Here is a 24643-nt window from a genome sequence, read left to right as displayed (position 1 = left end):
CTGCTGACCAGGCCATTAAAAGTCCAGTTGGTGGTGCAGTCAGGCTCCCTATCCAGCTCCGCGTAACTCGCGGGAAGCTGCTGGCATCTCCCTTTGGCTCCTAGGCGGAGGGACGGCCACGGGGGCTCTGCCCGCTGCCCCGCCCCCAGCGCCAGCTCAGCTGCTCTCATTGACCAGGAACCGCGGCCAATGGGAGCTGAGGAGGCGGTGCCTGCAGGCACGGGCAGCCATGTGGTTGCACCTCTGCTTAGGAGCCAGAGGGAGACACTAGCAGCTTCCTGGGAGCTACTTGAGGTAAGCACTGCCCGGAGCCCGCACCCGGCACATCCTCCTGCACCCCAACCCCCCGCCCCACCCCAGAGCCCACACCCCCAGCCGGAGCCCTCAACCCCCACATACCTGTCTTGTGCAGCTGTTCCCAGGGACGTGGGGTCCACTCACGTCCTGTCTTGTAATGAGCTATGCCCATGTCTGCACACACAGCCGAGCCCTTAGTACCTGGTGGCTTCCCAGAGTAGCCGGCCCTTATCCCGAGTGGGCAGCTGCTAGAGAGACACAGTCACATGTGCTGAGCCAGTGGGCATTAGGAGACAAGTGAACTGGGGACACTTGTGGTGTTAAATGTCTGTCCGTCTCCATTGTTAATATGGGCATGACACTAAATTCTGACCTGGCCAGGACATGTCTGACAAATGCCACCCTGGCTACGCCTATGCCATCAGCTCAATGGATTTTTAAAATGTCCCCAAAATAGAAATTGTGCCCAACACATAATAAGCCCCCTTATCTCATGAGATGGGTCAATAGTGTCACACTCCTTTTGCGAATGGGGAAAGCTGGAGCCCAGAGGACAAATGACTTTCCAGAGGTCACCCAGTGAGTCACTGGCAGAGTTGAAACCAGCGCTCAGGTTTCTTTGCCGAACTCAGTGCTTTGTTCACCATTTGGGGATGACTGGAATGTTGATCGGCAACGTTTGCATCCCAAGTTGGGTTTTGTGCTTGAGAACCAGACAGATGAAACTGCTTAGCACAGTCTAGTTTAGGGCCAGTTTACACAATGTTTTTGTACTGCTTTAACAGGAAACAATGATAGTAAATCATATAATTAAAACCGAAAGACTGTAACGAGTCCAAAGGGTTAGAAACAGGCAAGGAATTTCACTGTGATGTGATTTCTGGTTGGACAGTGGCCTACTGCGTACTGCAAGAGGCCAGACATGGAAGGAGAGATCTGTTGCTGCTTCTCTGAATTTTGTCTCATCAGACGATTAAGCCTGGCGAGTGGCAGCTTTACAAATAGTGTGAAATAGTCTTTAACCTCTTCCCTACCTCCTTCCACTTGTCTGTTGTGCAGTGACAACTCATTTCTCAGTAGTAGTAAGAAGCACCATAGAATTCCGGTACAGAGTGGCAAAGGAATGCATAGAGATTTCCTGAGGAGGAGGAGTTTTTTCCCTCCCTTAACACTAAATATATAAGGACACTTGAACTCTCTTAACCAAATGTTAATGGCAGATTTGCAGGGGACTCAATACGGATTGTGACAAAGTTCCTCCTCTACCTTGGTGGGTCCTGCGCTTATTGGCAGATTTGTTCATGGCAGTGATCTTCCCCACAGTCTGGGTCAACTCCTCCTGTGTCTGATCAGGAGTTGGGAGGTTTGAGGGGAACCCGGGCCTGCCCTCTACTCCGGGTTCCAGCCCAGGGCCCTGTGGATCGCAGCTGTCTATAGTGCCTCCTGTAACAGCTGCATGACAGCTACAACTCCCTGGGCTACTTCCCCATGGCCTCCTCCAAACACCTTCTTTATCCTCAGCACAGGACCTTCCTCCTGGTGTCTGATAACGCTGGTACTCCTTAGTCCTCCAGCAGCACAGCACTCCCACTCAGCTCCTTGTGCCTCTTGCTCCCAGCTCCTCACAGGCACTTCCTCTCCTCTGGCTCCCCCCTGCCTGACTGGAGTGAGCTCCTTTTTAAACCCAGGTGCCCTGATTAGCCTGCCTTGGTTGGCTGCAGGTGATCTAATCAGTCTGTCTGCCTGAACTGGTTCTAGCAAGTTCCTGATTACTAGTGCAGCCCCTGCTCTGGTCACTCAGGGAACAGAAAACTACTCACCCAGTGACCAGTATATTTGCCCTCTACCAGACTCCTGCACCCCACTGGTCTGGGTCTGTCACAGGATATTATAACTGTTTTGACAGATCAGTGTCTGGCTGAGGCCTGTTTGTACAAACAGCCCCGGGGTCTTTTAAAGATATCACTGGTGCAGATTCTGTAACAGTGAAATCTGAGATCAGAAGTGGCTCCAGGCCCCAGCACGCCAAGCCACGGGGGGCGCTCTGACGGCACCACGGGGGCGGCAGGCACGGCTGCAGGAGGTCCGCCGAAGCCCTGGGACCAGTGGATCTCCTGCAGGCAAGCCACCGAACGCAGCCTGCCTGCCGTGCTTGGGGCAGCGAAATGCCTAGAGCCACCCCTGTCTGAGATACTGTGATCAACTCCTACCACCAGGAGACTCGGGAGAAGACATCAGCTGTGGAGCCTTTCACTTCACCTGGGTTATTGGTTCAGCTCTTTGTTGAGTGGTTTTTTTCTGGTCTGTGTGAAGTTGGTCCCAGTCGGATTCTTGTTAGGAAATGTGTTTGGAGGGATGGAGGGGATTGAAACCATAAAATGTTGCAAAGTGGCCACAGATTTTGGCTGCCCAGCTTTAGACGTGCAGGGCCTGGTTTTTCAGAAAGGCCGTGTCCCTACAATGCCCTGTGGAGCTGGGGGGTGAGAGGTGGGGGCTGAAGCTACCCGGGACCTCAAAAATTATCCTCAAATCCTGTTATAGACTCATAGACTTTAAAATCAGAAGGAACCATCATGATCATCTAGTCTGACCTCCTGCCCATTGCAGGCCACAGAACCTCACCCACCCACTCCTGTAATAGATCCCTAAGCTCTGGCTGAGGCACTGAAGTCCTCAAAGTCCTGTTTAAAGAGTTCTAGTTACAGAGAATCCACTCTTTGCACTAGTTTAAACCTGCAAGTGACCCATCCCCTCCCTGCAGAGGAAGGCAATCCCCCGGCCCCCAGGGTCTCTGCCAATCTGTCCTAGGGGAAAATTCCTTCCCCAGCCCAAATCTGGCAATTGGTTAAACCCTCAACGTGGGCAAGACCCAGCAGGCAGACGCTGGGGAAAGAAGTCTCTGTAGTGACTCTGTCAAGCTGGGTTCCCACACTCAGAGGCAGGGCCGCCCAGAGGATTCAGGGGGCCTGGAGCAAAGCAATTTCAGAGGCCCTTCCATAAAAAAGAGTTGCAATACTATAGAATACTCTCATTGGGGTCTCTGCAGGGCCCGGGCCTGGGGCAAATTGTCCCACTTGCTCCCCCCTCTGGGTGGCCCTGATCAAAGGCTGCTTTTGAAAGTGTTGGTGGGAGGGATTTGCCTGCCTTCATGCCAGAAGAAGATAATCCAAGCTCTTTGGTTTGGCTCCAAGCCTACACCTCCTCTAGGTATCAAGTATCAGAGGGGTAGCCGTGTTAGTCTGGATCTGTAAAAGCAGCAAAGAATCCTGTGGCACCAAAACGTCTGTTAGTCTATAAGGTGCCATAGGATTCTTTGCTCCTCTAGGTAGTTCACCTGCTACACGAAATAAACCCACTGTCGTGAAAAACAGCGGGGAAGTCTAGCAGTGTGGAAACATCTGGCAAGGTTAAAGAAACTTTAGAGTTAACATGTGCTTTCCCAGTGACCAATGGACAGGTAGCAGAGACCAGCCTGACATCTGACTCACTTTAAAATAAGCTCCTGTTAAGTGCTGTCTCTGCAGGGCGCATCCGGCTGATAGCAAAGATCTGCAGGAGTGGCTTTCAAATCCAAAAAGCTTGTTGGATGTTTTGAATGATGGTAACAACAGAAGCGCTGGAGTGAATCACCCGGTCCCTCTCGTTACATTACCAGCGACGTTTCTCTAAACACACACTTGCGTTTTGTTGAGGTTTTATATTTTTAAGCACCTCACTAAATCAAAACATTAGACAAATTCCCCAGTTAAATGATTTTCTGTTGGCAGGACAAATATAAAATATAGCAATTTTTCAAGAAATTAAAGGGATACTGTACATTTAAAAATCTGCTGCATACACATTAAGTGCCTTCATGTTACTAGTAACACCCGATTATTGAGAGACTTTTAAAAATCCAGTGTACTAGTCCTGTCACTATTTATGTGTTAAAAAGCAACAAAGAGTCCTGTGGCACCTTAGAGACTAACAGAAGTATTGGAGCAGGAGCTTTCATGGGTGAATACCCACTTTGTCAGATGCATGTGGTGGAAATTTCCAGGGGCAATTATAGATATGCAGGCAAGAATCAGTCTAGCGATAAGGAAGTTAGTTCAATCAGGGAGGATGAGGCCCTGTTTATTTATGTGCTGTCTACTGTTCTCTCTGGTGGGTAATGAAAGTCTATGAAATGTCAATTTCACTTTTGATTCACTTTCAGTTTCATTAGGGCTGCTGTGGTTGGATTCCAAAAGCTGCAAGAGAGACGTGTTCTTTGTTTTAAAGATAAATAATTTGCATTCAGTCTGCGTATATTATGGAAGTATTTTCCCTTTGACTTCAATTTTATGAATGATTTGTTTCTACAAAATTGAAAATCCGGGCCAAGCTTAACCTGTTAAGTGGTTAAATGAGGAACAATGTCTGGAAGACGTCACAAATCCTACCCAGCAGCCATGGGTAGGATTTAATTTTCGTTGCTGGATGTGTTCAAGTGCACGATGAGATCAGGATAAAATACAGCCTGTTCCAGAGGGAATGTTTGGCGCTTGCCTCTTTAGAATGGCTGGTTACTTATGGAACCCCATTGCTGTGGAGTTTTGGTTTTAAGCACCCTGTAGAATTCTGTCATGGGGATCCCAGTCTCCTTTACATTGTATAGGGACTTAGACTGATTGCTGTGGAGCCCCATTTAACTGCTGTCAACCCTGCTGATGTTGGCTGGGTTCGCTGGATTTTCAAAGGAGCTGAAGAGTGCAATTGAGTGCCCTTAATTCCATTGATACTCAGTGGGAGCCAGTGTCTAACTCTCGTTTAGTCTCCTCTGGAGAATCCCTGGGTTGTATTATACTGAATGGGACTCTTCCAGGAGGGACGTAATACACAGAGCAACAAGAATCACAAGGTCAAACCACATCGCTGGGAATTCAAAGTGCTAGAGGCTGAGGCTTGCAAGGGGCACATCTGTGGAGACTCAGTAGGACTGGGGTGCTTGGCTCACTCACACTTCTTTGAAAATCCCAGTGTGCAGCTTCAGAACGGGTGCAGGGGCCGTAGGGGCCTGCTGGAGAACAGGTGCAGCTCCAGCTGTGTCTGAAGCTAGTGAAATGTCCCAGGCTACTCTGTGCAGGATGCTCTAGATAGTCCCAGCTCTGCTACTGACTTCCTGAGTGACCTTGGGCAAGTCACTGCACCACTCTGTACCCCCCTCTTTAAAGGGGAGAGGAGAGCGAACACTGCCCTACCGGATAGAAGCCTGGAGGCTTAATTCAGTAATGTCTGAGATCCTCCAGTGGAAGGTGCAAGGACTATGCAAAACAATTCTATTTCCCCAATGACTTCTTTGTGAAATCTGTGCTCTCCTACGGCGTGCATCACCTCTGTACCTTCCTGTGTCCTAGCTATCCCGCACACAATCCCACTGACATTTGGGGGAGAGGCAGCTCTTGGAGGCACCTGCCGGGAAGTAACAACTGGGTCAGAATGGCAAAGTATCATGTTTGCTTCCCAGCAGTGAGCTGGGACCCTGCTGGCGCACTCTAGAAAGGAGGAGGTCCCCAGAGATGGTGCCTGGGACATGGACAGCATATGGGGCCGGGCTAGGGAAGAGAAGGAAACGTTTTGGGGCCAGGCACCTGACTGCTGGCCAAGGACAGCCTACTGGGCTGGGACCCCCCGACACATACGCTGGGGCAGGACCAGCGCCATGTTCAGGAGAAGGGAGCTGGCTGCCAGCTGCAGGAAGAGATACAACCCCTCAGTTGCTGTGGGAGGGAACGAGGCACCGAGGAGGGAGGAGGAACTGGGGTCTACCTCTCCTGGGGAGCGAGGTGCTTCAGAAGCTATTTGCAGAGGGGCCCTGGGCACAAAGAACATTTTAGGCCCCCTGCACCCTGGGGGCCCAGGGACACCAGAACCAGGTAGGGACACAGGCTGGGGGCTGCTCTCTGGCACCCAGGGCAGGAAAAGAATCTGGGGCTCCCCACAGCACCTCAGGCTCCCTGGGCAGCTCTTACCATGGTCCAACTCTGGCTTCTGGCCTGGCCAGGGGGCAGGGCCTCCAGGAGAAGAGGAGAAGCAGGGGGCAGGGCCAGAGTTCTGGCACCAGTGGCCCTCCCACTTCTATCCAGGTTCCGGCGCACCTGTGGGGGCCCCCAACTTGGCCGGGGCACCTGGGCACAGGCCCCCTGGGCCTGTTTGTTAATTCACCACTGGCTCTTTGCCCTGTGCAGGATAGTCCTGAAACACCGCTGAAGAGTGGCATGTGCCTGCACGCCCACCCCCCTCAAGGAAACTGTTTGTGCAAGAAAACACTGACTTGTCTCTTCAAATCAGGCAGGCGGTTGAGTCAGCTCCCTGTGGCCCGTACCCCAACACAGAGCCGTGCTCTCCTTAGTGACTGGGAAAAGTCTCTTCGGAAGCCTCCCAGTAATTCCTCAAAGTGCTCACTCAAGTGGCTTTTAATTTAGATTCCCCTCCCCCGAGCTTGTGTAGTTTCTAATTGCAGAACCCAACTAAGTGTGTGAATTAGGATCTGTCGAAAGAAATGAATGCAATTCCCCCTCCATTTGATTTTATCGTGAATGAGCAGTACTAAAAGCTACGTGAACCCTGAGCGTGTTAGAAGACTGCGTTTTCAGTGGGCCAGACCAGAAGCATTCGATCATAATGAAGAAGGCTGAAAGCTCTCGTTGTGAGTTTCCCTGCGTAAGCTAGTTCTTGGCAATGCTATAGCACTATGTATTGGAGTATTGCCTGGCATTTTCTGGGAGTAGGACCCAGGAGTCCAAGTTCTGGGGCTTGTCTACATGGGAATGTTGAATTGGTTTAACTGGTTTAACCTAAAGGGTGAAATTAAACCAGTCTCGTTAAACTGGTGCAAATACCCGTGTGGACGTTATTGTTCCAGTATAAGTCAATTGGGAACGGGTTTGCACTGGTGTCATTAAATTGGCTTTAGAAACGTATCTATGGTAAACCAGGTGCCTGCTAAGAATCCCCAGGACCAGCCAAGCCTGAACCTCAGGATTTCACGCCGCAGCTGTAAATATCGCTCCCTTTGCTGACATCTGAGCCAGAAAGGAGCCCACACTTCGGCCGATGCTGGCCCCAGCTGGGTCTATAGAGGGGAGCATGAAAGAGGTAGCAGCAAGGGCTGTGATTTATTAGTAAGACAAAGGAGTGGCTTCTCCAAGGGCTGCTGGTGTCCGACTGTAAGGATCTTTAATGACTGTGTCGCATTTTATGTCCTGTTGGAAAGATGGGATCAACAACAGCACCAGGCTGGAACATGAGCTTAGGAGCAAATGGAGAAGGAAAAGTGTCTTCTATTGAATCGTCTGACTAACTTCATGCTGCAGCTGGTTGTTCCTAGAAAGCATCCTCTGTGCCATACCCTCCATGAAGCCAGAGAGGCGTCCCACACAGAGGTAGTTGGAGGTTAGTATTAATATACTGGAGAGGCAGGATACAGGGTACATTAATCAGGAGAGTAGAAGAGAGCCAAAAATTCATTAGTGGGGGAGAGATGCAGCTTCACTAATTGGAGGAGATGAGATGAGAGTCTAAAATTAATGGTTAGGGGGCACCTCGAATTTGTTAATCACAGATTCACAGATGTTTGGGCCAGAAGGCAAGGGACCATTCTAATCATCTAACCTGCATAACACCAGCCAGGGAAACTCACTCATGATTTCTGTATCCAGCCCAGAACTTGGGGTTGAGCTTGAGCTGGTCTGTTAGAAAGAAATACACTCTTCATTTAAAGACATTCTATCATGGAGACTCTATCACAGCCTTTAAGTTGTTGCAGTGGTTAATTACCCCCCAGTTCTCTAGCTTCAACTTCCAGCCACTGGAGCTTGTTCTGCTTTTGTCCACTGGACTAAAGAGCCCTCGGCTATTGAAAATCTTCTCGACCTTTATCCAGTCATCTCTTACCCTTCTCTTGGATAAACTAAAACGACGGAACTTGCCAAGTTTCTTCCAGTAAAGCAGGTTTTGTCATAGCTCCGATCATTCTTGTAGCTCTGTTTGGAATCCTTCCCACTGTTTGAACATCCTTTTTGAAGGCTGGACAGCAGAACTGGACACGGTGTCCCAGCAATGGACTTGCCGATTCTGTACACAGACGTAATACCACCTCCTCAATTCTCAATATTCTCTCCCTCATACATCAAATGGTTGCATTTGCCCTCTTAGCCACAGCACTGCACTGAGTGGAGCTCCTGTTCAACTGGTTATCGAGTGTTATCTCTACCTTCTTTGCAGAGTCACCGCTTTCCCAAACACCATCTCCACTCCTAAAGTATGGCTACTTTCCTTGCTACTCCATGTCTGACCCTGCATCTGGCTGGATTAAAATAAATCTTATTTGCATGCCCCCAACTTCCCAAGAGAAGCAGATCTCACTGCATAACTGTCCTGTCCCCACCTTTATTTACTACTCCACCTGTCTTTGTATCCTTGGCAAATTTGATAAGCAAGGATTTTAGATTTGCTTCCAGGTCATTGGTGAAGATATGTGGCTGCGTTATCTGCACAGCAGTAAGTGTGTGTGTGTAATTAGTGCCTGGTGTAAAAGGGAGGGGGCAGAACTGGTTTTATTAGGGGAGAGTAAAGTTGATTTATTGCTGGGGAAGTGAAGATGTGGGAATTTAAATTAGTGTGGCTAGGAGAGGCCTTGGGGATGTGGCAACATAGGTACTTGCAGGTTTAGTCCTCAGGCCAGCAGAGGCTGAGGAAATCTTCCTATGTTAGGAGACCTCAGCTGTGTTAGAAGACTCCATCTTTCCTGCTGTACAGTTCACTGGTTAGCAGATCTCTGCCGCATGGGGAGAAGCAACCGAGTTGTTTAAATAGATACAATCTGGATGCATTTAACTTCAGAGCGCTCCTGTGGGTGGTATTAACATCCCCACAGCTCCTGTTCTGCAGAGCTTGATTGCGGCAGCTGAACAATCCTTAGTCAGACCTGTTACCCCTCCCCGTCAGCTCCCCGAATTAAAAGGGGCTCCTGTTGTGAGAGGGAACGACAGGCTCTCTCCTTGAAGCACTGTCCTCCCCACCCGGCAAGGCTCAGGCTGTCACTGGCTGAGCCAGGTGTGCCTGAGCTCCGTGTGAGTGCAGAGGGTGGGATTGGGGAGCTTTCATGGGCTGCTTAAGCAAGACTCAGGACCACAAGGGATTTATTTTTTGGCTTTGATAGCAGCATTTTTCTAACTCTCACTGCTGCTGCGGTAGGTGTGGGAGGGAGATCCAGCCCCTTTGCAATCACTAGCTTGTTGCCAGCAGCCGAATCCTTCCAGTGAAACAGAAGCCCTTGGAAGACTGTGATGGGTTTTTTTCCCTCCTCCTCTTGCCTCTCTATCATCCTCCATCACACAGTCCCCCTCCGCTGAGATCTAATCAGGAAGGTTCCATTTGACTTTCAGCAAAGTCAGCTCGCTCCGGCTCGAGGTGGAAAGGCTTCACCTGAGGCCGCTGGGCATGATTTTGGTCAGTATCAGCACTTGTGCTCCTAGAGGAGCCACTTGACTGTGAGACTGGGGTGCAGGAGGCAGTGCTTCTGCTCCTTAAACCCTGGGCTGGCCTCTCTCTGCACCCCCTCAGCACTCCTGAGGCACAGGCTGTGTAGGCCTAGCGGCTTCAGAATTCCAGGGGGTTGCAGGAAGGTGGGGTCCCCCCCCCGGAATTTGGTGTTATTTAGCACTGCTCACTCTGCAGGCAGGCGGGATTTTAAGGCCAGACAGCCCTGATGGGTCTCAAAGCATGTTACAGGCTCTGTGCCCAATTCTGACTCCTAGAGAGCAGAGCCAGTGTGCTACCCCTGGGTCTACGTAGCAAGTGCCTCCTGGAGATATAGGCCCGACAAACACTCTCATTAAAACAACAGCCAAGCCACACAGTTCCCATGGCTTGATGGTTAGCAGGCCCTTAAACCTCCCTCTCTCCTCCTCGATCTCAAGGCAGCGCCGTGTTCCCTTCCTGCCCCTGCAGTGGAAGGGAAGTGAGCACAGGTGTCTGCTCTGGGATCTCAGGGCCGTGAGAGGCTCGAGCGCCAGGCAGGGCGAGCTCGCGTGTGGCTGCTTCCATGTCAGTGGGGCTGCTGCATGCCACGTCCCCAATCACAGGAGCAAGGGCCTCTGCCAGCCCCACTGTGTCACAGGGGGAGGGAACTCCCCAGCCAGAGGAGTAAGGGATGCTCTGAGGAGAGCCCTGCCTTGCACACCACTCCCAGGGAGAACAGGTGCGTTACACAAGGCTGCGTCTCAATCATACCATGCAGAGCTGCAGTGATAAAAAAAAAAAATCCTAACCTCAACGAAACTCCGCATCCCCAAATGAGCGGGGGGGAGGGATTACCCTCCCCCAGGCTGTTGCAGCGCCACTTTCTCCCTGCCCTGTCTTGGCAACAGCAGTGCCCCATGGGGCCCTTGCTGGACACACGTCTCCGTGTCCATCTACGCTGTGATAAGAAATCCACAGCACCCAGTCTGGGAGCCCTGCTCAGCTGATGCAGGCTCGTGGGGCTCAGGCTGCAGGGCTAAAAATGCCATGTAGATGTTCAGACTCGGGCTGCACCCCAGGTTCTGAGACCTTACCCCCTCAGGGGCACCTAATTCAGCATAAGGACAGTGGCCCCCTTCTCCTGCTCCCCTGCCAAAGGCAATTGCAGTGTGATTGACGGGCAGGGCTGCTGTTAACTTTAGGGCTCTGGATTTATGGAGGGCTTGTAGCCTGGTTTGCAAACAATCCCGAGGTTTTGATTTGTCATGCAGAGGTTGCACGGGCATGTTTCTTCTTTCTAGCTGGACAGGCAGAGCCAGGGGGGCCAATCCTGCTGTCCTCATGCATCTTCAGTATTGTAGTCCCATTGCAACCCCTGGGCAACTCATGTAGTCGGGCAGGTGTGGAATCAGGCCACTGGATGCCTCAGTCTCACTTACGCCGCCCTGATTGCGGCAGCTCCATGTTGGGCCCTGATCTTTAAAATGCTTGGGGATTGTCTAAGCCCTCGGCAGTGGCAAAGGTTGGTATGCAGATCAGTCCTGGTTCATCCTGGCAACCTCACGTGGGTAGGAAAACTAAGGCAGAGAGAGGCTGCAGTTTGCTCAAGGCTACCAAAGGAGTCGGGTGAGAACCCAGGGCCTTCCTGCCTTGCCATCGCTTGCCAGCCTCTTGTGTGTATGCGGAGTGCAGTGGAACCTGAGATGCCAGTGCATTGGGGCCGAGGGAGAGACTGAATTCCAGTCCTACCATTGCTCATACTGCATCAGCCCCACTGGTACTGTACCACTAGGAGCCCTAGAAGAGCGGGCCACTGTCTGCCCACACTATGCCAATCAGTATTGTTGGGCTGGGAGAGGTTGAGCCCTACAAATACTGCCCCTTTGGTAAAGTAAGATTGTAAAAAAAATCCTGTTTTGAAGAACTTCGTTCCTGGCCCCTTTTAGTGGGCGCCTCCATAACACATGCAAAAATAAATAACACGGCACCAGGGTATGGCCACACACTTCTGAATTTCCTCAAAGGAAAATGCATCTTGACAGTTTCATCTCCAGGCCCCTGTGATTGCCTTTCAGTGAGGTGAAGCTTCCTCCCGCCCTTCCTTGATGGAGATGAAAAGTCACAGGAGAGAAATTAAAGCTTCTATGGTCAGGTAGAAAAATCCATTTTTAAAAAGAACCTATTGTTCCTGTGAATCCAGTCCCCTTTCGTGCTTTCTTTGGTTGGGCTGTCAATGTGCTGCTCCCCTCCTGGTTCCGTACTGCATTCCACACAACTATTTACATGCTGTTTGCTTGAAGTCGCTGGCAAATTCACTCCTGCATTGAATCCTCTCTAGGCTAGAGTTGTTTTTAAAGACATTGGGCAGGCTAATGAATACTCTAGCAATGAGTTGCAAACGTTGTTTTAATTGAATCTTTGAAACCAAAAGAGGGGGAGGGGTCTATTAAAGAAATTGTTTTAATATGGCAATTGGCAATCAGATAATGCAGTCTCTTCTACATTTATTAATAAGGCCTAGTCAGCCGTGAGAGAAAAGAGCAGAAAACAAGCCGGATTTCCTACTCTGGTGCTGTTTTAGGGCCAGCTACATCTCTCAAAACAAAAAAAAATTCCTAAGTGGCTCTGAGAATTCTTGTTAGCCATCCAAACCCTGCATTGTAAACAAAATTAGCCCGAACAGAAAAGAAGTGAGATACTCTAGGTCCTTTTCTTGAAGGATACCAGGGCATGTTTTTAAAAGGATCCACCCATGTAGAGAAAAGGGGGATCACCAAAGCTACGTGAATTTTAACGATTCTAGACAAGCAAAGGGAAGCTACCTTGCAAAGAGAGACATTAATAAAATATGGATATGGGCTTGATTCTGCTTAATAAGCAGAGCTGACAATGCACACCCTGTAGATGTAATTTACATAGAGTGGAAATTAGATACAATTCTAAAGGTGGTGGTAAATGTAAATTTGAAACTCAAATTTTTTCCCCAGAACTATTGACGTATGATTATTTGTTTTTAAAGTGGCATTACATTTTGAATATCTTAATTGTGGTGCGTTTGTTTTCAGTGGCTGTGCAGGGACGTGTAGCTCAGGATATGTGCATAGTAAAACGGTGATATATGTCTAATGCCTGAATCTGCAGAACATAGTTTATGATTTTGGAAGCCTGTATAAAGAACAAGCTGGATATTTGGTTAGCAATCCCAAAGGCAATATTATTGCACTTCGTTAAGGAGATATGCCAGTAACCTCACTGATGACCTACTTAGATCGTCCTGTTTAGGAGGTAAGGGAATGCAGTTCTGGATCTCCTCTCTGCCCCAAACCACAAAGCCCTGCACTTCAGGCAGGACTCAATTGTTAACCTTGGCACGGAGGAAGCGAGAGCTTATTCATGTCGTGAACAAAACCTTTAAAATGCTAGTACTGAGCCCAGTCCTGCAAACGCTTACCCTGGGTGCGCGCTTCATGCATTGTCCACTGACCGCAGTGGGAGTGGTCCACTAGTAAGTCCTATAGGCCTGATGCTGTTGTGGTGGTGGGGAATCAGAATCGAGGCTTGGTAACGTGTGCAGGATTGAGCCCGTGGTTTCCAAATACAAATTCAAAACAGGCTGTCTCATTACAGAGGGCACTGAAAGATCCCTTCAGCGTGGTCTGAAACCCTTTCTCTGCCTCAGTTGGAATCCACATGCTTCTGTTCCTAATTGTTTAAAGCCCTTATCACATGTACATGGGAAGCCTTCCAGACTGAGGGAAAAATAAGTGTGTGTGTTTAAGGGACAGTGATCCGATTGGGCCAGGCACTCAGTGACTCTGCTCAAACTGGACCAGGTTTGCTTCTCGTTACAGACAAGGGGAAGACTCTTACTGAGCAGGATGGGATGGTGGAAGTCATGGCCCACTCCCCTCAGAAAGGAGAAGCTGGTACTCCAGAGGAGGAAAGTGTTTGCAGCCAGGCGAAGGTCTTTGCCCAGTTTGAGGCTGAGAGAAGAGCTCTCCCCCCATATGGGGGCTGGCGCCAAAAATCTCCCACTGACTCAGGGTAGCTGCCCCATCCTACCCCTCTTGCTGACCAGAATGGCTCTGCAGTATTGGGGTGGCTTCTGACTTTCCCCCAATCTGTGCAAGTCACTATTATTATCTATAGGGCTGCATGGTGCTTTACGGATATGTAAGGGGGCACCCTTGCTCCCAGGACTTTGCAGCCTGGAGGTGGGACCTGAGAGGTAGAGACTATCCACAGTTTCCACAGCCGGCCCTGGATCGGTTTCCAGGCATAGGCTCTAAGAGCTGCAAGGTGGAAGGCAGCAGATGGTGGTGATACTACACAGTTTTACAAGTTCTCTTTGTATTTCACAGACTGCACAGGCAATTAGATCTTGGATAAATGCTTCTTGCTTGTGGTGCCTGTCTTTCTAGAGGCACTGCCAATGGCCTGTGCAAGTCTGGTACCTGTAGGATTATCTCTGATGAGGATCATTCTTGGTACAGAGCTGCTGCGCAGGAAGTTAACTGCACATGCAAAAACTGGATGTCAAGACAGGATAAATAATTCTGTCATTTCAAAAGTCAGGGACTAAAGCACCCTGCATTCTGTTCAGAGAGACTTGCAAGCTCTAGGCTGGGCTCTGTGGGGGACAGGAGAAATCTTTCTTGGGAAGGTATCAGGTGGGTTCCTCTGAAGATGCAGCTTCGGTACCTGCTCGCAAAGAGCTTTTTTTTATGCTGGGTCTGTGCCGTGCGCTGCAACATTGTGCGATGCCAAGTGAAATCATGCTGAAGAGGTGCCAGGGCTCCGAGCTGCCAGGGGCCCAGTCTTGGCACATATCAGACACTGGCTCCAGCCCCTCTGCGGCTCCAGCGCCCGGCAGGGGGAGGCACAGGGCGCTAGGTCAATGTGAAGTAACAGGAGCGCCCCGGGCACTAGTTCCCCTCTGCCCCCAGGGCTCCGTAGGACACAGCTGGGGGCTGCTGAGTCTAGCCGGTCCCGGGGAGAAGCAGAGTATCCTGCCCAGCCCCGGAGCCGCTGCCGGGCTGCAGTTCCCTGGCTCTGCCGGGCGCTTTCTCATCCGAACCGCGAGCACGTAGGATTGCGTAGAGCGGGAGAGGCGAGGAAGGAGGCTGCGAGTCTCCCGGCGCCGGCAAGCGGCCGCCCCCGGAGAACCCGGCCGGGCGGGGCTCGCCCCAACCCTCCGCGGGCCGAGCACTCGCAGCTCAGCTCATGCATGGCAGGAGGGTGCCGGCGGGCGGCGGGCGAGCCCCGGCCCCCCGCGCCTAGGGCGGGCATGCGGAGCGCCCCGAGCCCGGCCGCCACACCGCGCGGCCGGGGGAGTTAGCGGCGGGAGGGGTCTCTGCTTCGCCCACCCCCGGGAGGGGATGGGGATCGGCCGGCGGTGAGGCGGGGCAGGGGGTGGGGAAGCCCCGGGGCCGCCCGCACTCGGAGCCTGCTGTAGCCGGCGGCTCCTTAGAGCAACAGAGTGAGCAGGCGACACCCCAGCGGCTGGGCACGGGACCGGCTGCCGGAGGAGGCGGCCCGGAGCGCAGCGGGGGGGGGGGGGGTTCTCCCCTTCCCTCCGTGCATTGCACCGAGCGGCGCGGGGCGGAGACATGCCCGGGCTCTGCCCGTGACACGGGCCCGGGCGGGTCCCCGCGGGCCGGGGGAGCGGAGCGCAGCGCAGCGCGACCGGGACCTGGGCGTGCGGCTCCGCGCCTGCCTGAGAGGAGCCTGCAGCGGGGATTTGTTCCGACCAGGGAGCCAGGCCAGCTCGGGCCGCTTCCCGCCCCGTCCCGTTGTGCAGAGCTCGCCGGGGGCTCGGCTCCGCCGCGGAGGGACTGACGCGCCTGGCCGGTCCCCAGGAGCTACTGCCCGGCCCGCGGCAGCGGGGGGAATCCGCACCCTGCCGCGCTCCGGCTTCCCGAGGGACCCGCTGCCCCAGCCTGGCTCAGCCCGCGGGACTTGCTCTTCCGGAGACCTGCCTGCGACCTCCCGCCCCGGCTCCGCGGTACCCGCCGCCCGGGGACTCGCTGCCAGCCCCCGCGGGGCTCGATGGGGGGCGCGGGGTTGGGCGCGGGCTAGCCCGGGCCTCCTGCCCCTGACCGGCTGAGGAGCTCTGGGGTGCAGAGCGGAGAAGCCCCCAAGCCCCACCCCGGATTCCGCCCCCCCGGGGTCCCCCCACCCGGGCCTCCAGCCCCCCCGGACGCTCCAGCGCTGGCCGGGCCGATGAGCGGCCATGGCCGCGGCTATCGCCAGCTCGCTGATCCGGCAGAAGCGGCAGGCCCGGGAGTCCAACAGCGAGCGGGTGACCACGTCCAAGCGCCGCTCCAGCCCCAGCAAGGACGGGCGCTCCCTGTGCGAGAGACACGTGCTGGGCGTCTTCAGCAAAGTGCGCTTCTGCAGCGGCAGGAAACGGCCGGTTCGCCGGAGACAAGGTCAGTGACCCCGGCCCAGCGGCGGGAGCTGGCCCGGGCAGCGCGTTCAGCTCCTCCCCTGCAGCCTCTCTCCCTCTGCGCCGGTCCCCTGCCCTGCCCCGCCCCAGGAAACCCCGGCTGGCTCTGAAGCAAACTTCAGACCCTGGGGCCAAATCCCTCCTGGTCCCTTTCCCTCGGGTGAATGGGGCTCAGCCCCTGCTCCCCGGGCTCTTCCACCCCAGGGGGTTCTGGATCCTCCTTGCCCAGGTGCTGAAGGCCAGCCCCCACATTCCAGAGCTTGCCTGCTCCAGAGTTGGGACTGGTTAATCGTCAGCAATAGCAGCAGCTGCCTGGAGACCACTTCTTCCTCCAAGCCAGTGCCCTAGTTAGGGAAAGGCTTTAGCATTAAAAATGAGCATCCCCATCCTTGGGAAAATTCTCCCCCTGGAGCAGCCAGATTGAAAGAAGAGAGACTTTGCACTCCAGACCCACAGCTTTGATTTCTTCCCTCTGACTCTGGTTCAGCTGTTGGTTAGCACTTAACTATTCCCGGGGTCCTCCCAGGGATTTGTATTATAGATCTGCATTGGCCTGTGGCCAATAACCGCTATGTAGCTGTCTGGAAACAGTGGTGAAATTGAGCCCTTTAGATACCCAGCAATACAGTCTCTTGTCGTTTAACCTAGTGTTGTGTTTCCCCCTTGACTGTAGATAGTATTGGCTTTTTGACAGCCTGTTCTTGTTTCCTCCCTCCTGACAAGGAACTCTATAAATCCAGGGCAATTAAAATTGTGGCTACTTGATAAGCAGATCCAGGAGGTGCTACTTCTCAAGTGGAGCTGCTTTGTGAATCCCACTAGCATGTGATTAGTTTAGAGACCGTCCAGATGGCAGCTGCACTAACAAATGTGGAGTACTCAGATCACAAGGGGTGAGAGAAGGTCTGTCCTGTGGGCCTGCAGTGTCCTTGTGCCCCGTGTCTGTGCCATGTGGACTGGAAGCAGGTGTGATCCACTAGAAAACTTCTGAGTTTTCAGTACATGTTGCCTGCATTTCCAAGAGTGAAGACACCCAAGTGCAGTTCAGTTTCTACAGGGCCCTCAGCTCCCATTGATAGTTGTGGGAACTCTGTGCCTTGCAGGATTGGGCCCTAACAGTTTTATCTGTAGAAAACAGTTATTGTCTCTTCCCTTTTCCCATGTACATTACAGAGATTGTTACAAACCACCATGCTGCCTCGCCATGGTACAGGCCACACACCCCTCAGCCACAGGTTAGAAAACACCGAGTCTTGGTTAGCGTAGCTCTTTGGGACATCAGTAACCTTCTGCTGATCTCGTTAATCCTCACGGATTCGTTGTTCACTGAGAGATTCTTTGTTCCTTTTTTCCCAACTGAAGTCAGACAGACAGACCTAGCTAGGACCTTGAGTGTAGCTGTTGCCTGCGTGGGCAGCGCATTGAGGAATTCAGCCCATGATCTAGTGAGGGCTGGAAAGGAGTGGGGGCAGAGCCTACCGAGGAGGAAGGCTGGGCATTATTATTGTCCACAAAGAAGAAAAAATGAATCAGTTGAATCATGATGGTCGACAGCAACTCACATGCCATGGGGCTGAGACTATATTTAGCTGGTGGACTGGTTCTGCACTTGAAACACCCAGATAGAAGCCGGGTTCTGTTACTGACTTTGGAAAAAGTTGCTTAGGAGGGAATAGAGCTGAAACAGAGTGTGGCCCTGTGGTTTGCTGGTATAAAGCAGAGATAAAAGGAACAGAATAGCAATGGTCTGTGTGCATCACCATGACACGGGCCCAACTTCTTGTTCTCATTCATTAGTTGTAGGAGCGCTAGCCATGCCCAGCTTGCCAGCGTGCTAGTTCACAGCACCAAGATAGTCCCCCAAAGCTCAGTCCTTTTCCTTAGGGAATGAGTCTTGGTCGAGGTGGAATATAAATTGGGAATCTGTTCCCAGCAACTCCTGCAGCCACAAGCAAACTCCCCCTCCCCCACGTCAGAGAGGCCAAGAACTGACCACCATGACGACTGACCAGGTGTGTAGCCTCCAAAGACAGCCCCTTCTGATTAAGGTGAAGGAACATTATCATACAGTATCACCAAGTTTACATGGTCAGGTGTGTGTGTGCGGGGGGATCGATCTAAGATATGCAAGTTCAGCTACGAGAATAGCGTAGCTGAAGTTGGCGTATCTTAGATCGAATTAAAATGACTTCATGTCCTCGCGGCGCTCCGCAGCTTCCCTGTCAACTTTGCTTCCACCTCTCGCCGAGCTGGAGTTCAGCAGTCGATGGGAGAGCGATCAGGGATTGATTTATCACTTCTACACTACACGCGATAAATCGATCCACAATAGATCAATCGCTATGTGCCGATCTGGCGGGTAGTATAGACATACCCTCAGGAAGCCTGCACTGCTCCTAATCCTGCATCCATTGAGCCTTTTAGATACCCAGCAGTTCAGTCTCTTGTAGCTTAACCTAGTGTTGTGTTTCCTGCAGGGTTCCAAGCACCTCCTTAAAGTGCTGAGTGCCCCCAAATTCCATGGACTTCAGTGCTGGTTGAAGGTGCTAAGTAGCTTGCAGGACCAGTCCCACAGAAAACAATGAAGCTTTTATCTTTGATTTAAGTGAGGGAAGGAAGGGAGCCTGTATAAAAATAGAGCAATACGCTGTAGAAGGCTGTCAATCATTTGCCTTTCACTTGCACTACATTCAGTGTGGAGGTTTGAAGAAGCAGGCGATGTTAAACACCCTTTAACAGTCTATTTTCATTCACATTATTCCAGATTTTGTAAATAGATGGTTCTTCATATTGCACATTATGTTCCTGGACTTGGCAGTGGATGTACCAGAACTGTGTCCACTGAGTTTGCTGCTAATGAGAGCACCTCATTTAGGAGTTTATTAATGCTGGAAGGAGTTATTCATTGCAGAGTTTCTATTGTGTATGGATGAAGATATGCAAATAAATGAAAATGGGTTTAAAAGGAAAGCGCACAAATAGTGTGTGACCTGTGAACCCCCATGATTACATTTCCTTACTGATTTGCTGGCTCAGCAGTCTGTAAGTTACTAAAGCAGTGTCAGGAAACACTCACTTTCAATGGGGTTAAAAATCTTTGGTAGAAATGGTACGTTGCTAGGGAAATTACAACTACTTTCTTAGCCAGGCCTTTGCTTTACTGCTCTACTGAATAAGGGCAAAATGTGTAGCATTTACACAATGTCTTTCAACGATAGTGAGTGCTCAATACACTTTACAAGGTGGAGATGATTCTCCCCATTGTGTAGATGGGGACACTGAGGCACAGAGCTGCTGGATGACTTGTCCAAGAGCACAGAAAGACCTAATTTTGTGAATCTCATCCCAGTGCTCTCTTCTCTGGGCCACGCAGCCATCTGTATGCTGTTACATTGAAATCGAGAGGGGTTTGGAATGGGTCACGTTCAAAGGATGCTCTAACAGAAAAAGTAACCTCAATGGTGACTATATTTCCTTTGTTTTGAACAGTATTTTCAAAGAGTTGGTGCATCTTCAGCCTCGAAGGCATGAAAGTTTGTAACACCCAGCGCAAGCGGTAGCTATAAATAGATGAGGTAGTAAATGTATGTGTGTAAGCAGCATTCTGCAGTGCTGAGCACTTTTTGCCATAATCTGCACCCTGTGCCAAGTGGGCTTGTAATGCCAGCACTTGTGTGAGGGGAGATTCCAATCAGATGGCACGTTACGCTCACTTCGCACCAGGTGTGAACGGCGACCCAAGGTACCAAGCAGTGGAGAATCTGGCGCGTACAGTGACAGTCTGTAGCCAAAGATATCAGTGGATAACGAGAAGAATAAAGAGGGAGTGCAGAAAAAATTCCACTCTGTTGACCCTAGTGAAATACGCCTTAACTTGTAGAACCGGCACTTGTTTGGTGTGGCTTTTCAGTGGGCAATGACAACTCTCCGTGCAGCCTTTATGATCTATGTTGTGTGTGCACACACACAGGCTCTTAGGCTGTGAGAGCAGAGAGGGCTGTGTTGAGCTGCAAACTTGGAGACAAAAGCTTATTCCTGGTGTCTGGAGTTAGTACAACCCATCAGCAGCAATTGTACAAATGTCCTACAACATTTCCCTAAGAGGTCCTCCTCCCTGTTCCAACCTCTGGCAGTTTCCTCCAGCATGCAAAGCCACTTCTCTGTGTTTGACTTCACAGAGAGGACACCTGCGAAAAGAGAACAAATATATCGTATAAAACAATGCAAGGTGCACCTAGGAAAGCTTAAACCTTCTGATTTTGTTTCTGGGGTGGGGCACTAAACTGGAAAGATAATTTAAGGGAAACGACTGTAGAGGGTGTTTTTGCAGCATGAGTTCGAGAGAACATGCTGAGAAGAAGAGAAACCCAAAGCTTAACCCAGAGAACTAGACAAAGCAGCTTCTCTGTGATCTCTACGACGTTGACAAGCAGTTGCCTCAATTAGCATCCCCTTCACATGCGAGGTAGGGCACCCCATTATTCACTTCCCCCTCTTTATCTTTTTCCTACTTCAGTCCTACCCTGAGAGAGAGTCCTGGGCCAGAGGGCACGTGCAGCCAGTGGCCCTGACCTCACCCCGAGTCCTTCATAGGGGCCTGCGATGGCACTGGGCTCTGCAGTATATAAGCATTTGCCACGTCTCCTCCTGCGGACTCTCCATGGCCTGCCTCTAGTGCAGCAGAATAAGTGAGCTGTATCGGGTGTTCTGGGGGCCTTGCACACTGGCGGGAAAAGGAAGCGGCGTCAGGCAGCACATCCATGGAAGTCGATGAGAATGTTGCCAAAGTGCAGACTGCTGGATGGAACCCACAGCACCCATTATATCCTGAAACTGCATGGCCATATCAGACTATTTTCAGCGTCCTCCCTACTCTCTTTGGCCTCACCGTTCACGAGCTTCCAGCTCCAAAGGCTTAGCTCACGGTGCTCTTGCCAGTCGCCTTCGCCTGGCAAAGATAAACCAAATGTTGCTTTTACTTCCTAACATGAACCTTGTTGTCATTCAGGCAGGGAATGTTCGGCTGTTAAAGCTCTCAAGATTTTTTGTAACGTGAAGGAAATGGTTCATTTGTAGGGACACCAGCTATGTTGGTGGACATTGTAAAGGGATGCGGGAATAGCTGCCAACAGGGCAGGCGATCCTGTACCTTTCACCAGTTGCCACCTTCACCTAGAAATGTTTTAAAAACACTATACCCCCCCCAAAAGCCAAAGGAAGGAGCAGTAGCCCCTTCTGTGCTTTGGGTCATTCTCTGCAGCCACAGGAAATGAACTGGTTCCTCTTCCCAGGCCCTGCCACCCTGCCCTCTGCAGTGCCTGCCTCTCGATCCATCTGGGGGCTCTGCCCCCAGGGATTAGTGCACAGGGCATCACCAAGGAGCAGTGCTTGGGACACGAAGCTCTGTCAGAAACACCTCCTGGCTGCAGCAACTCTGCGTCATGGCTTCCCAATCTGCCGCTGATCTCGTCACGGCTTGCAGGGCTGCCTTTCCTTGCCCGCTACCCCTGCGTGCCAGCACGTTTCTTTCGGAAAGCTGCCTGTCTGTCTGCCCCCCTCTGGAATCTGCCATTCCCCACACGTTGCACCAGCTTTGCCCTGTTCCCCCTAGGGACTGTGGTTGGCTTGCAAGGGGAGTACAGGACTTACTAGGGAAGCAGCATGATCCAGTGAATGAGGCATGGAGATGGGCAACTCCGAGACCCGGGGTGTTCCTGGTTCTTCCATGAGCTTGCTAGGTTAAGTCTGCTTTGGTCAAGTCACTTCTGCGCTCAGTTCCCATCTCTGTAAATTGGGTGGATGGGTGACCAGTCAGCTTAACTTCTGTATCGGAAAGATTGTGGAGCAAATAATTAAGCAATCGATTTGCAAACATCTAGAAGATAATATAATGATAAGAAACAGTCATCATGGATTTGTCAAGAACAAATCTTATCAAATCCAACCTGATAGCTTTCTTTGACAGGGTACCAAGACTTGTGGATAGGAGGAAGGAGTAGATGTGGTGAATCTTGACTTTAGTAAGGCTGTTGATACTGTCTCACGTTACCTTCTCTTAAACAAACTAGGGAAATGCAACCTAGATGGAGCTACTACAGGGTGGGAGTATAACTGGTTGGAAAACTGTTCCCAGAGAGTAGTTATCAGTGGTTCACAATCATGTTGGAAGGGCATAACGAGTGGGATCCCGCAGGGATTGGTTCTGGGTCTGGTTCTGTTCAATACCTTCATCAATGTTTTAGATAATGGCATACAGGGTACACTTATAAAGTTTGCAGATGATACTAAACTGAGAGGGGTTGCAAGTGATCTGGAGGACAGGATTAAAATTCCAAATGATCTGGACAAACTGGAGAAATGATCTGAAGTAAAGATGATGAAATTCAATCAGGACAAATGCAAAGTACTCCACTTAGGAAAGAACAATCCGTTGCACACATACAAATTGGGAAATAACTGCCTAGGGAGGAACACTGCGGAAAAGAATCTGAGGGTCATAGTGGGTCACAAGCTAAATATGAGTCAACAGTGCAACACTGTTATAAAAAAAGCAAACATCATTCTGGGATGTGTTAGCAGGAATGTTGTAAGCAAGACACTAGATGTAATTCTTCCGCTCTATTCTGCGCTGATTAGGCCTCAGCTGGAGTATTGTGTCCAGTTCTGGATGCCACATTTCAGGAAGGGTGTGGGCAAATTGGAGAAAGTCCAGAGAAGAGCAACAAAAATGATTCCAGGTCTAGAAAACGTGACCTGTGAGGGAAGATTGAAAAATTGGGTTTGTTTAGTCAAGAAAAGAGAAGACTGATAACAGTTTTCAAGTACATAAAAGGTTGTTACAAGGAGGAGGGAGAAATTGTTCTTCTTAACCGCTGAGGATCAGACAAGAAGCAATGGGCTTACACTGCCGCAAGGGTGGTTTAGGTTGGACATTAGGAAAAATTTCCTAACTGTCAGGGTGATTAAGCACTGGAATAAATTGCGCAGGGAGGTTTTGGAATCTCCATCATTGGAGATTTTTGAGAGCAGGTTGGACAAACACCTGTCAGGGATGGTCTAGATAATACTTAGTCCTGCCGCGAGTGCAGGGGACTGGACTAGAGACCTCTCGAGGTCTCTTCCAATCCTACAATTCTATGATGTGGATTCTTTGCCACCTTTGAGATCCTTAAGTGAAAAGGCCACACAAGCACTAAGTATCCACACTGCTACTTCTGTTAAAGGAGTTCTCTTTAGTGCAGATGGTACAGGCCAAATAATAATGAGAAGGGATCTAGTCCCAGCTCCCAGGGGTGGGGTGGGATCTGACTGTCTCTTGTCTGTGCACCACATGGGTTTGCTGCACCTGAAGATCTATCTCCTGGGTCGGGTCAGGATTTGCGCTTGGATGGAATATCGTGTGGGCGCTGCAGGAAATGCAGCTGGTGATTTAGAGGAGCTAGTTCTGCTGAGTCTGTACTGACTCGACTCTCCACCCACACAGCTAGAGAACTCTGCGAGGTGGAGTTTGAGATGAGTTTTAAAGTCACCGTCTGGATTGTTTATGGGCAGTAAAGACCCAGTGCTTGGAAGCATGGAAGCCCGGGCAAAGGAATATCATTATAACACTGCTGCCTGCCCAAAGTAGACCCACGGGTAGTTTCAATGGGATGTGTCTCATTCTCCTCTTCCTGTCCTGGGTGACTGGTAGCACTGCTGTGCTCTGTTAAACAGCTGCTGTGTTTTACCCTAGAGGTGACTGCCTGTGAGTAGCTGGTGAAATATACAGAAAGATGCAATATCAACGCATGCTAACACCCTCTCCCCATTTCCCAGCGGACAGCTGAAACCTAGAGAGTACAAATGGTGGTCATGGTAACTAGAAAAAGCTGCCACCTTTCAACAGAGTCAAGCGTAAAATATGTAAGTACCTCTGTTTCAAATGCAAGGGGGAAAAAGCCAGGTCCTGGGGTTAATAGAACCTGCTCATGTTAGTTCTGTTTATCTAGACTAACATACTTTGCAATGCCCTACCTGCCCGAAGCTCAAATAGCTTCTTTGCTCAGCAGTTCCCTTCCATGGCATCAGGGCTGCCATCAGAATACATTCTCGTCACCTCCCAGAGCGCAACTCTTTGCAAAAGGTCAAGTAATATGGGATTAGTGAGACCAAAACCAAGCTGCAGACCGACACTCCATTTTTTTTGCCCAGAAAATTGTAAAAACAGGTTGAAATTAGCCAAAGGCGACAGACTTCCCTGTCGTCAAAGGGTTGATCGTGGAACAAGTCCTGCCCACTTGGAGCAGGGAGAGTCGTGGGTAGGGGTGTGTGAGTTATGGAACGCTAGCTAAGCTGGGGCGGGCTCCGAGTTCCTGCTGAGAATTCCTTCCCAGGTGTCTGCCTGCTGGGTTTTGCCCATGTGCGCAGGGTCTA

At 51.0% G+C, this 24643-nt stretch overlaps 1 protein-coding gene across 3 annotated transcripts in view; it reads left to right on the top strand.

The window, feature by feature from the left end:
- Window positions 1-24643, top strand: part of FGF12 (fibroblast growth factor 12) — a 316825-nt gene that overhangs the window by 188679 nt on the left and 103503 nt on the right. Inside the window, exon 1 of one of the 3 annotated variants that reach the window (XM_050964827.1) lies at window positions 15935-16214. The exons of the other annotated variants lie outside the window; for them this stretch is intronic. Within the exon in view, the coding sequence (XP_050820784.1) occupies window positions 16016-16214 (199 nt within the window). The 5' untranslated portion in view covers window positions 15935-16015. Of the gene's footprint in view, window positions 1-15934; window positions 16215-24643 lie in introns of those variants that run through there. 3 annotated transcript variants of the gene reach the window in all.

This window comes from Gopherus flavomarginatus, chromosome 8, assembly GCF_025201925.1.
Source record: "Gopherus flavomarginatus isolate rGopFla2 chromosome 8, rGopFla2.mat.asm, whole genome shotgun sequence".
In the NCBI taxonomy this organism is placed as follows: Eukaryota; Metazoa; Chordata; order Testudines; family Testudinidae; genus Gopherus; species Gopherus flavomarginatus.
The sequence above is the reverse complement of the archived record's forward strand: the minus strand, read 5'-3'. Positions and strand labels throughout refer to the sequence as shown.